A 13,315-nucleotide genomic window follows, 5' to 3' on the forward strand; every position below is an offset into this window, starting at 1 on the left:
GGACATGAGTGATAGAGCCTGGTGCTTCTTGAGATCATTCTTCAACTTTCGGGAGAACGTGCATCTCAAAGTACTTGGTGATTGTCTGAACTGTGACTCAGAATCCTTCACAACCCAACACTCCAGACAACTGGGTAGGAGGGCAAAGTCAACTTGCCATCTAAGGTCTATGGTAGAAAACAACAAAAGCTAGTACTCTGGGGATGCCTGGCTGGCTCCGTCGGTGGAGTGCGTGACGCCTGGTCTCAGGGTCGTGAGCTCAAGCCCCGGGCTGGGCATGGAGCCTACTTCAAAAAAAGGAAAAAACAAAAAACAAAAAACGAGTACTCTGTGCAAAAGAAAGCTTGTGATCAATTTAACAATGTTTGCCTTGGTCGCAAGCCCCCTGACTCCTCATCTGGTTCTCCTTCTCCACTTCACGTCGCACCTGGGGTGGGCGTAAAACTAGAACACCCATCTGCCTTCTGATTCTCCAGCTTTCCAAATGAGCGGGCCTTTTGAAAAGATAAAGAATCCGTGATAACAAAGAGGACTGTAGACTTCTTATTCTGGGGCAGCATGGACTCTTCCATTAACAAATAAAGAACTTCTCAAGAGAATGCACCAGTTACAAGGGGGCCCCTTACGTTCAACAGATCCGGGCCATTTTCCCCTTGTGGGTCCCCCACCCACCAATCAGTGTGAAATGCACGTGCGCCGTAAAAGAAAGGCCATGGGTCATGGTTGTTTGTTGACGCTTTCAGACATACCTTTAACATGTGATACCTCTTGGCACGAAGCGCAAGGGTTTCTTCTATTGAAGGAATATCATCTGGCAGTTCTGTCTCCGCCAGTTCAGTTCCGAAGGACTGTAACATCTGAGCCATTTCCTTCACTGTGAGAGCAAAATTTTCTATAGCCTGCAAAGACCCAGTGATCCTTTTAATTCCATGGAAACTGCCAGCACATCAATACCTAGATCAGTAACTGTACTCACTTTCATCTAGGTATGACAACAAGCACATATACTATGACCTCTCTTCTGCTAAGGAAAGTTGGCATTGCCCTTGGCAATCAACGCTACCTTTGTAGCTAAGCCTCTACGAAACTGACGTGAGGTTAAAGAGTCTTCTTGAATGTCTTTTATCTAAACTTCTGTACTCATTTCTTGAACGCCAACGAGAACAATGTCTTTGTTTTAAAGTTTCTTTCTTTTTTTCTAGTAATCTCTACACCCAGCGTGGGGCTCGAACTCACGACCCCAAGACTCGAGAGTCGCGTGCTCCTCCGACGGAGCCAGCCAGGCACCCCTGAAAACAATTTCTGAAAGATGCCGTGGACTGAGTCATTTGCTTTCTGACTTTGTTTAGGTCTATCCCATTAGACCCTGCAGATATAAAATCACTTTATACTAACTTTACTTTGGAAGAGAACATCAAAGCCACCGGACATTTGTTATAACTTATGAGCAAGCATTAGCATTCCAACAAAGCAATGCACAAGGGTGATGGGGGAACAAACTGGCCACAACAATTCATTCAGGCACAAGACTTGAAATTGTGATCGCGAAGGTTCGGTCGCCCTCAAATGTCAAGTCGCGTTGTGCTGATTGTTTCCAAAATCAACTGCTCAGGAAGAGAAAAGTGGGGGGGGGGGGGGGCAACCCGTAGAGACCTTATAAACCCTCTGCGTACCATGCAGCTCGAGGTGATCTGCTCTTTCGTTTGCAGTTTTAGAGGTTATGAAAGGCTAGACACTAATTTTGACGATACACTTTCATATGAACAAAAAGAACTGCTGAATGACAAAGATGAGGAAAACAGGATCCTGATTGAATGAGAAATCATTTCCTTCAGAAGGGTCCCTTATCGCTGGGATCTGGGACAAAGATTCTTCTAGTATAAACTCACGTCTGCGAGGCACAGGGTCTTTGCCTATTTGCCAATTTCTAGAACCGAACGAAACTCTACTGTAATCCTAACTGCCTCAGAAGCATTGCTAGGATGACATGAATCGTATTACTTAGCATGTTTTGAGGGCTTGTCATCTGTTAGGCACTGTGCCACGCAATTCACATTTGTTATCTCATTTAATCTTCCCAATATCCCTATGACGTAAAGTAGTATTATTCCCATTTTATAGTTGGGAAAACTGAGAGCCAGAGAGGCTATATAGCGTGCACAAGGTTACACAGCTAAAAATCAGCAGTGCTGAGGTCTGAACCCAAAACGCTTTGTTTCTCCAAGTTACTACATGGCCACCGGAGGCAGTGGACCGAGCACAATCGCCTTACTCCCTAGGCCTCTCCTTCAACTGCCATCCTCAGTGCCTCTTCATCATTTCTAGATATTTCCTAGGGGAGAAAATCAAGATGTTGAATTATATGTGTTTGAAAAACAGGAGCCACAGCAAGCTGTCTTTCCCAAAGAGGAGAACAATGCCGGAACTAGATTTTAAAGGCTAATATGAACTACAGGCTCTACAGTAAGAGCAAAGGCAACATACATTTCTGAAGATGATCCATTCACTGTTGGAGTACTGCAAGGTGCCGCCTAACTCAGGGGTTAACTGCTTGTCATCAATGTATGCCAGCAAATCACTAACTGAGCTCAGCATAACCACCTATATAAATAAGCAAGAGAGATACTGTTAACTGCCCTTCGCGGCATCCCTCCATTCAACTGTACAATGAACTTCAGCATTTCCTTAGCACAAAGTTACCTTTTGCAAATGGTTCTAATAGTTCTCTCCTGTACACCCTCCCCCGCCCACATCCGTCTGCACTACGTTCTTTGGTAATAACAGTTTTCACATACGAAACATTTCTCTGTAAAGCAAAGTTAATCTCCATAGAAACCCAAATCGCTGGTTCTCCTTGATCTAAAATTTTGCATTATTAAGGGCCAACCTTCCGAAAGAATGTTATGCCTACAACGGAGGAAAAGGGCTTTCTGTAGTAAGTTATAACTTATCAGGAGGGGCTGATCTTCGCAAAAGTACCATAATTTACGAGGACTCTATCCCTAACCCTAAATAAACGTATAAAAATATATTTAAAAAAAAAGATCATGGTACTATGAACTAGCTCAGGATGCTAAGTTCATGGGAGTTCAAATACGTAAAACACACGCTCATTTTTTCCTTAAAAATAAAACGTCCTGATTTTATACACACACGCACACGTGCATATACACACACATAAATAACGTAGGTGACATATATCTCATTCAACAGGGATTGCTTTGTTACAAATTGACGAAACTCTTCCTTTAGTTTAACAATAGAAACAGAAGACTTTGGGGGATTTCAAGTTTGTAGTTTGGGAAGACAAATTCTATTTCTTTTCTTTCAGATGCTTTGTGAGCACGGGTAAAGCATCAACAGCATGGTACAAAGTCCTCACAAGAATTAAAGAGACAAAACATTTAAACAATATACTCTTACTGGTAACTTCAGCATGAAATCCTCCTGACTAAATCGAAATCCAATGTCTGTGAAAGTCCTTTGAAGAAAACTGCTGGGACGTAGAACCAACACCAAGTGCAAGTTCCCAGGAAAAGAAACCTACGGAAAGGAGAAACGCAGGAAAGGAAGAACAAATCGTCAAAACGTGCACTCGACTGAGTACATATCAGAAAATACGTAATTAAAGGAAACCGTTTTTAAAGCAATAAAAGCCACTAGAAGGACAAAACTTTAAAAATGGATATTGATACAATCTAAAAACTTGGAAACAGAAACAGAACTAATGTAAGGTCATCAGATCAGACCCTTGCAATGTTCATGGCAGGGAATTTTCTCACACAAAAGTAGATCCCAAGTTAAGAAGAACTATACTTTTTTACAAAATAAATCTAGGTTTTTATTTTATTTATTACTTTTTAAGCTTATTTCTATTTTAGTCATCCCTACACCCAACATGGGTCTTGAATTCACAACCCCGAGATCAAGAGTCACACACCCTATCGACTGAACCAGCCAGGCACCCCGCGAACCATACCCTAAAACTTCATTTAAAAAAAAATGTTTTTAATGTTTACTTTTGAGGGGGAGGGGGACAGAGAGAGAGAGGAGACACAGAATCCAAAGCAGGATCCAGGCTCTGAAGTGTCAGCAGAGAGCCCGACGCGGGGCTCGAACCCATGAACCGTGAGATCGTGACCTAAGCCAAAGTCGGAGGCTTAACCGACTGAGCCACCCAGGTGTCCCTGAAACGTCATTTTAAAAGTTAGTCATTTGTACTTGAATTGCATTTATTCCCTGTGAAACGGAATTAGAACGCAGGTTCCTAGGATAACCCCAAAAGTCAAAGGGAGCTTAAACATTATATACATGTACTAAGCAATGGAAGAAACCTGTGATATGGAATCATATTTTTATTTTCATCCAAGCAACATTCACAGAGTCTCTTCTACGTGTCCATTCCATGTACCTAAGCGAATGACTGTCGCGCACTGTTAGCAGTCGGTGTCCCCAAATTAATAAGATGTAGTCCCTACCCAGTTTGCAAGAAAATCAGTCTAATGGTGCAGTCCATTAGTAATCGTTAACTCTATAGCACAAGTTGATAAGTGAAACAAAGGAAGTAGAATAATCCGCAACAGACGGTCAAAACGGTCTGTTTGAAGCCTAAGAAAAGGAATTACTTAGATCAGAATGTCATTCTGGTGCACCAATGTTTCCCCCGTTTCCAGAATACGGACATGCAGGTGGTCAAGAAATAGTTGCTGAAAGAAAGACAAGGAGGGTGGGCGCCTGGGTGGCTCAGTCAGTTGAGACTCTTGATTTTCGCTCAGGTCATGATCTCACAGTTCACGGGATCGAGCCGCGCATCAGGGTGTTCGGTGACAGCATAGAGCCTGCTTGGGATTCTCTCCTTCCCTCTCTGCCCCTTACCCACTTGTGCTCTATCTTAAAATAAATAAACATTTTTTATTTTTTATTTTTTTTTTCAACATTTTTTATTTATTTTTGGGATAGAGAGAGACAGAGCATGAATGGGGGAGGGGCAGAGAGAGCGGGAGACACAGAATTGGAAACAGGCTCCAGGCTCCGAGCCATCAGCCCAGAGCCGGACGCGGGGCTCGAACTCACGGACCGCGAGATCGTGACCTGGCTGAAGTCGGACGCTTAACCGACTGCGCCACCCAGGCGCCCCCAAATAAACATTTTTTAAAAAGATAAGGAGGGGACTATGGAAAATCAGTGAGAGACAGAACAGTATGGCCCAACGTTAATAATGAACTACCATATATCAAATGCTTACTCTATGCCAAGTATTTTGCCAACATTATCATAGCTCCTCTTCGTAATAATCGTGTGAGGTAGTTAAGCTAGCATCTTTTACAAATAAAGCAAGCGGGGGCGCCTGGGTGGCTCAGTTGGTTGAGCGTCCAACTTCAGCTCAGGTCATGATCTCACGGTTGGTGAGTTCGATCCCCACATTGGGCTCTGTGCTATCAGCACAGAGCCTGCTTCAGATTCTCTGTCTCCGTCTCTCTTTTTCCCTCCCCTGTTCGCTCTCTCTCTCTCAAAAATAAATAAACATTAAAAAAAAAAAAAAAAAAAGACAGAAAGAAACTGAGGCTCAGAGAGTTTAACTTGCCCCGGCTGGTGAAGTCTTAATCTATGCCTGCATCAGTGCTCTTTTTTTTTTTTTTTTTAATGTTTATTTTTGAGAGAGAGAGAGAGAGAGGCAAAGAGAGAGGGAGACAGAGAATCTGAAGTGGGCTCCTCACTGACAGAGTCACAGCCCAATATGGGGCTCCAACTCCCCAACCGTGAGATCATGACCTGAGCCGAAGTCGGACGCTTAACCCACTGAGCCACCCAGGTGCCCCGTAAGTCGGGGCTCTTAATCACTGTATGCTTCCCTATCTCTTCGAGACGTCCCGGTCAGGAAAGCTAGAGGAAAATGATGCTCGAGAGTGTAGCAATGGGAGATGGTGCTAGAAAGACAGGTAGATGCCAGATCAGGAAAGACCTTGGCTTTTTCGTGGAGGCAAGGGGAGGCTCTAAGAGGTTTTAGGCAGCGGAGCAACACGATCAGCATTTTAGAGGGATCACTTCAGCTTTAGGAAAGGACTAGATTTGGACAAGAGTGGAGGCAGACAGACGAGCTAGGAGGTGGGTATTAACAAAAAGAGGAACTTTCACTCAGGTTTAAGACCTAGACTCTTGGGAAATACACATTTGAAACTGGGGATATTTTAAATTCAGTTTCAGGGGTGGCTGGCTAGCTTAGTCGGTGGAGCGTGAGACACCTGACGTCGGGGTTGTGAGTTTGAGCCCCACGCTGGGTGTAGAGGTTACTTAAAAATAAAATCCGCAAATACAACTTGAGACGGTGATAAAGCATCAACAGTTAAGTGGCCATGAGAACCAGAGCAAGGGAAGAGGACCGAGTGGGAGACTCACAAATAAGTGAAAGAAAAGAGGTCAAAATGAAATCAATAAATTAATCAATGATTATAAACAGACACAAATCGGGCTGGCTGTCCAACTCCGAACTCCCCCAGGTGGCCGTGCCTCTGCTACCCTCTCCCTTCAGGAGAGACTTCTTCCCCTCTCTCAGGTACTAAATGGTGATGTCCCCGAAAGTTTGTGCTGAAACCCAGCCCTCAATGTGAGGCTGGTAGGAGGAGAGGCCTTTGGGAGGTGCCTGGGTGATGAGAACGGAGCCATCATAAGGGGACTAGTGCCCTCATAAAAGAGACCCCAGAGAGACCCCTTACCCCTCCTGGAGCCTGCTTCAGATTCTGTGTCTCCCTCTCTCTGCCACCCTCCCCTGCTCCCACCGTGTCTCTCTCAAAAATAAAGATTAAAAAAAAAAAAAAAAAAAAAAAGAACTGTGATCTTCCTACATGACCTTGCCCTCCTAACACACAGCGATTAGTAGCGGGATGAAGTCCTGCCCTGGGATTTTTCACACCAGTGTTGAGGGAAGAACACTTTGAGGGTGCAGTTCCAGAGCTGCTGGTCGCCGTGAACCTGCTGGAGAAAACTTACTTCAAAGCATGCAGCTAACATGCGTATAGAACCAGAAGCAGAGACAGAGTCCCAACGATGCTATATACCCCACCCTCTGTGATGTACATAGTGTGTATTTTATGTTAAACATGGTACGTACTTCCTATAGTTATCATAAGAATTAAATTAAATAATGAACACAGAGGAACTTTGTTAAGCCCTAAAAAAAAGAAGATAGGCTTTAAATTTTACCTTGCACTCTTGGATCTAAAGACAAGTAGGCTTAGGTAGAAAACTTCCAGGATATTGATAAAGGCTTGCTTTTTTTTTTTTTTTAATTTGTTTCAATTCAAGTTAGTTAACATACATTGTCGTATTGGGTTCTTTTAAGTTTTTTTATTGACTTAGGGAGAGAGGAAGAGAGAGAGAGAGAGAGAGCACAGGGGAGGGGCAGAGAGAATCCCAATTCTCCCTCGATGCAGGGCTCGATCCCACGACCTTGGGATCCCAACCTGAACGGAAATCAAGAGTTGGATGCTTAACCGCCTGAGCCACCCAGGGGCTCTGATAAAGGCTTGCTTAAAGGGGAGACTCTGCCAGAGCCTTGGGAGAACTCTGGACCTATTTTTAAATTTTTTTTTTTTGATGTTTATTATTTTTGAGAGAGAGACACACACACAGAGCGCGAGCGGGCCAAGGGCAGAGAGGGAGACACAGACTCCAAAGCAGGCTCCAGGCTCCGAGCTGTCAGCACAGAGCCCGACGCGGGGCTTGAACTCACAGACCGCGAGATCATGACCTGAGCTGAAGCTAGTTGCTTAACCAACTGAGTCACCCAGGTGCCCCTCTGGGCCTATTTTTAGATAGAAAGCATAGATTCTACTTCGATGCCATTTGCTTTAGGAGTTAAGCCTCTCCTTCTTCTTCACACGGGTAAGTTCCCAAAACCATTATACTTTCCTGCCTTGACCCAGCTGCCTTTCCACTTTTTTTTTTTTTTTTTCTTTCAAATGGAACTGAAAGCACCCGACCTCCGTCAACACTTAGGGCAAAATGTGTTTTGTTCTTTCATGGACCCTAGGTTGATCTGGTCTCATCATCTTTTTCTCTCAGACTTTCCTGAACACCATAGTCTCTGGTATCACATAGGAAATCTCTAGGTGGCCCTAAGCCTGACCAACTTAAAGCCTGGCAACTCTCTGCCTGGGGTAAAGGCCCTGGTCTCTAGCCTGCCACGCCCGGGAGAGCAAGGTTGTCCCAGCACCTAGGTCCAAGGTCCATCACATGGCAGGGAACAAAGGAGAGAGGAGAGAAAAAGCAGAATCATGGTCTATAGAATCCACAGGGAAGCAAATCCAGGCAGGGTTTGGGGGTGCTCCGCTGCTTAAAAGTCAGGGATGTTATGTAGCTATTATTTTTAACATTTCAACCATCTCATTTAACTGTCTCGTTTACTTATTTATTTCTTCATCTATTTATTTATTTAAGTGATCTCTTACACCCAACGCGGGCCTTGAACTCACGACCCCGAGATCGAGAGTCGCACGCTCTTCCGACTGAGCCAGCCAGGCGCCCCTGTTTATGGAATCAGTCATTGCCTATATTTGACAAAGTGGTTTGCCCCAAACGTGGACACCTGGAAAAAAAATCCTTCTAAAGAGAATTCTACATTCTAATCATATCATTCTTAAGGAAAAGTTCCTGATTATTCTGCTATACGTTGTCCCTTCCTTAATTCCTTCAAAAGGTTTAGGGATTCACTTGTGGCCAAAAGCCCACAAAAATTAGCATTTTTAAAGAAAATGCATCATCAAGGATGAAAACTTCAGTTATTGCCTGCATACTTGCATTTACAGTGTTTTTCATGATGGGATAGGTTGAGAATCTTTATTTCGCGACCACACAGATCGTCCTGGAACACACGGGCTCCGTTAAACTAATAGCTACTCTCAAATTTAAAAGCCATTTAGAGGAATAAATCCATCTGACTGGTCGGTTATTTAGTTATTTTTTTTTAGAAAACGAAATCACACAGTTCAGACCACGTATATGGTTTGTATCCCTCCCACCCATTGAATCCCCTGTGCCAATCGGATAGACTGGAGTTTTTGATCCCGGTCCCATTTACTTTCCCAACCGAAAAAGGTGCTTGCCATATTTGTCTAGTTACAGCAAATCCATAACCTCGCATGAATGACTCCATTTCATAACTCTCTCGAGCAAACACTTACATACGTGCAGCACAAAGAATTCAGAAAATGAGATTGTACAGCCTTGTAGGGTAACAGACGGTAGCTACCCTTGCCCCGAGCACAGTAGAACTTATAGAAGCATCCAATCACTGTGTTGCACACCTGAAACTCACATGACACTGTGCGTCAACTATATTCAAACACAAACATTTTTAAATTTTTAAAAGTTTATTTACTTATTTTGAGAGGAGGGGGAGGGGCAGAGAGAGAAGGAGAGAGAGGATCCCAAGCAGACTCCCCTCTGTCAGCATAGAGGCCGATGCAAGGGCTCGAACTCACACGCCATGAGATCATGCCCTGAACCAAAACCAAGAGTCAGACACTTAACCGACTGAGCCACCCAGGCACCCCAAAACTTTTTAAAATACACACACACACACACACACACACACACACACTTATGCATGTCTGGGACCTCTGAAGGCCTTATGGTAAGGGAAAGGAGACTGACTAGCTGGCCATGGGTGAGAATGTCACTTTTTACTGAAAGCCTTTTACAAGAATCATGATCACCATGAGCATAATTACGATATTGTGCTGAGTGCATACATTAGGTTCTATTTTTATCCTTATTTCACAACTGGAGAACTTGCCTGTGGTAGGCTGAATAATCACTCTCCAAAGATGCCCACATCTTAATCCCTGGAACTTGTAAATATATTACCTTATAAGGCAAAGGGGACTTTATAAATATGAGGAAGTTAAGGGTCTTGAGATGGGGAGATAATCCTGGACACTTGCAGTGGGAACAATGTAATCACAAAGATCCTTACTAGACAAAGAGGGAGGCAGGAGAGTCAGAGAAGATGTGACATGAGAAGCCCAGGGCAGGGATGCAGGGCTGAGAGCCAAGGAAGGTGGGCGGTTCTAGAACCTGGAAAAGTCAAGGAAGTGGATTCCCCTCCAGAGTTTCCAGAAGGAATGCTGCCCTACGAACACCTTTCTTTTAGCCCAGTGAGACTCATTTTGGACTTCTGATCCCAGAACTGTTAACAGAATACATTTGTGTTGTTTCGAGCTGCTAAGTTTGTGGTAAGTTGTTACAGCAGCAAAAGGGAAGTAATACACTGAGGTTGTGGGAGGTTAGCAATTTTCCAAAAACTTCTAGCTTGTAAGTGGCAGAATGAAAACCCAGATTCACCTGGGGCGCCTGGGTGGCTCAGTGGGTTAAGCGTCTGACTTCGGCTCAGGTCATGATCTCACGGTCCGTGGGTTCGAGCCCCGTGTTGGGCTCTGTGCTGACGGCTCAGAGCCTGGAGCCTGCTTCGGATTCTGTGTCTCCCTCTCTCTCTGCCCCTTCCCTGTTCACACTCTGTCTCTCTCTGTCTCTCAAAAATAAACAAACATTAGAAATTTAAAAAAATTAAAAAAAAAACAAACACACACATTCCCCTGACTCTTAAACAGGCTATGATTGAAAAATAAAAAGAGTATTTTCATTTCAGCTTTCCTTCCTCTGGAGAAACTCCTAATGGACAGAAAAAGGAACAACAGGAGGAATCTGGGGAAGCGTGGCAACGATGGTACAAGGATCGGGTTCAAGGTCAAGAGTCTAAACCTGAAACCCAAAACAAAGGTGACCAATGTGAATGCCTACCATGTGTTAGGGGAAGAATGGAAACATGTGAAGTAGGCAGGGTTTCATCAAAACACAGCCTGAAGGAGGTGGAAAATGGCAACTCACACTCTTCCCAGATGATGAGTAGTCACCGGAAATGGTGGGGATTATAGTGAACTGGAGAGCATGGGGGGGTGGGGGGGCACCACTAGTCAGTTTCAGCTAAATGTCAGGTGGAAAGGTGGGCTTTGCCAAATCTTCAATTTCTCAAAAGAAGCCAGAAATCCAGAGTCGTGTGAAACGTCAGGATTTTTAAAGATGGCAAACAAGTTCAAAGTTTGTTGAAACACTGTATGACCTAAACAGAACACATCTTTGGACTACCAGCTTGTGACCTGTGACCTAAAGCTTCATGTCATCTGAACACGGGTAGGTATCAATACATGCTCCTCTCTCTGTGATCGCTGGCTAGGAGAATCTCGACGGGACAGAGCACTCGAGAAATTTTAACCAGAAAGGCCATATGGATTTAAGACCAGGTTGCAGATGTTTGACTATGAGCATACACACAGGGAGAGAGAGTGCTTTTTCTCTATACAGTATGCACACATTTGCCTAAAAGTTTCAAGATAATCCATTTTAAAACTATTGTTTATTTTTTAAGTTTATTTTATTTTCAGACAGGGAGCGAGCGCGCACAAGCGGGGGAGGGGCAGAGAGCGAGAGAATCCCAAGGAGGCTCCGCACTGTCAGTGCAGAGCCCGACTGCGGATCTCAAACTCAGAAACCATAAGATCACGACCGGAGCTCAAATCAAGAGTCGGATGTTTCACTGAGCCCCCCTCCAGGAGCCCCAAAACTAGTGTTTAAATGAACAAACAGCATATCACCTATCATAACTAGTATCAGACGCACATATCTTACAGCAAAGATAACCCAAGACCATTGAGCTTTTCCATTTCTGTTCGGGGATACTACATTTCTAAATTCTTTGGTATGCTGCTTTAAGAATCCCTAATCTTTATGGTTATATAAACATGAAAAAGCACAATTTCTATTTTCTCCACAAACCCCAGATTGTAAAACTATAAATCGTGTTTGAGAGCCTGTCAAAAGAGCAAAGCGATGTGGCCAAAGGTCAGCCTTATTTTATTTTGTTTTTATTTTTATTAAAAAAAAAAAAAAAAAAAGCCAGCATGGGAGAGGAAACAGCATTGCTTTTAGCTTCTTGCGGGCATTTTTTTTTTTTTTTTTTTTTGGAGTTTCAACATGTGACTGCTTAAAGGCACCTCCGTAGAATGAACATGCTGACATTTCTCCAGTCACTATGCGTGACACGCCCCCCTCCCCCCCCCCCCCCCCCCCGCCCCCGCAGCAGATCTCTCTGGTTCTTCCGGTTAATGGGCACAGAATTAGCTCGCTCTCTCTCTCACCTTTCCTTCCTAGAGAAGATCTGCTCCCTTCTCCTCACGCCTACCCTCAAATTCCACAGCTACATAGCCTTATAGCAGTAAGGACAGCAAGAACAACAAAAGGCATACACTTGGACGCATCATCTCACTCCCGAAGTCTGGAAATTAACCTCGCCTAAATCCTCTGTGTAGTACCAAAGAGAGGCAATTCATGCACCCTGTATACACTTGTCTGTGATTCTGTACTTATTTCTTTTAAAATGTTCAGGGGCGCCCAGGGGGCTCAGTCGGTTAAGTATCCGATTCTTGATTGTGGCTCAGGTCATGAACTCACGGTTTGTGGGCTCGAGCCCCGTGTAGGGCTCCACGATGACAGTGCAGAGCCTGCTTGGGATTCTTTCTCTCTCTCTCTCTCTCTCCTCTCTCCCCTCTCTCTCTTCTCTCTGCCCCACTGGTGCTTGCTCTCTTTCTCCCTCTCTTAAATAAACTTGGGGAAAAAAATGTTTAAAGTGTGTTATACATCGTAAAAGTTTGGTTATGTTACGATAAAACAACTTCTATTCCTACAGACTTTCTCCGTTTTTTAATCTCTAAGGCAAAGCAACGCAGTAACACTAAGACGGAACCCTTGACTGAAAGCCTATTACAGATGTGCGAGGCTTGGTACACACATTACCTAGTGAACCCCCATAACACTGTGGTCAAGTAGCTTTTACGGCATGCACAAACCGAAGCACAGAGCAGTGCAGTAACGTCCAGGGTTCAGCCGGTGAGCAGGGGCACCCAGGCCTACCTGAATCCTCAGGGAGCGCTCTTTCTAAGACACAGAACACTTTTCAGTGTTACACAGGCTGAATGCACACTGACACTTGCTGCCTGGCGTTCAGGAATCACTTGACCCGAACATCTAACAGAATGGGACAAATATTAATGGTCAAAAGAAACTGGGGGAAAGAATCTGGCATCATGGAGCCCATTGAACAGAGACTGCTCTAATCCAATAGCCTAACAGAATAGAACGCTCAGGCGTGGCCATGTGATTGACCTTGATACGGTCCGAACTACCTCTTCAGAATACACCGAGGACAATTTCATGACTTCAGGTACAGAGAAGAATTTCCAGCGTCATGAACGAATTCCACACT

The 13,315-nt window shown here is 44.2% G+C and overlaps 1 protein-coding gene across 4 annotated transcripts in view; it reads right to left on the bottom strand.

The window, feature by feature from the left end:
• The window catches only part of MCF2 (MCF.2 cell line derived transforming sequence), a 112,250-nt gene that overhangs the window by 55,763 nt on the left and 43,172 nt on the right, over positions 1-13,315 (bottom strand). For all 4 annotated transcript variants that reach the window (XR_006710782.1, XM_045471352.1, XM_045471350.1 and 1 more), the window contains 3 exons: positions 3,424-3,543; positions 2,485-2,601; positions 750-899 (listed from right to left, as the gene is read on the bottom strand). Coding sequence is in view for 3 of the 4 variants with exons in the window: in XM_045471352.1 (XP_045327308.1) it covers positions 750-899; positions 2,485-2,601; positions 3,424-3,543 (387 nt within the window). In the remaining variant the exon portion in view is untranslated. The remainder of the gene's footprint in view (positions 1-749; positions 900-2,484; positions 2,602-3,423; positions 3,544-13,315) is intronic.

This window comes from Leopardus geoffroyi, chromosome X (genome assembly GCF_018350155.1).
Source record: "Leopardus geoffroyi isolate Oge1 chromosome X, O.geoffroyi_Oge1_pat1.0, whole genome shotgun sequence".
Lineage (NCBI taxonomy): Eukaryota > Metazoa > Chordata > Mammalia > Carnivora > Felidae > Leopardus > Leopardus geoffroyi.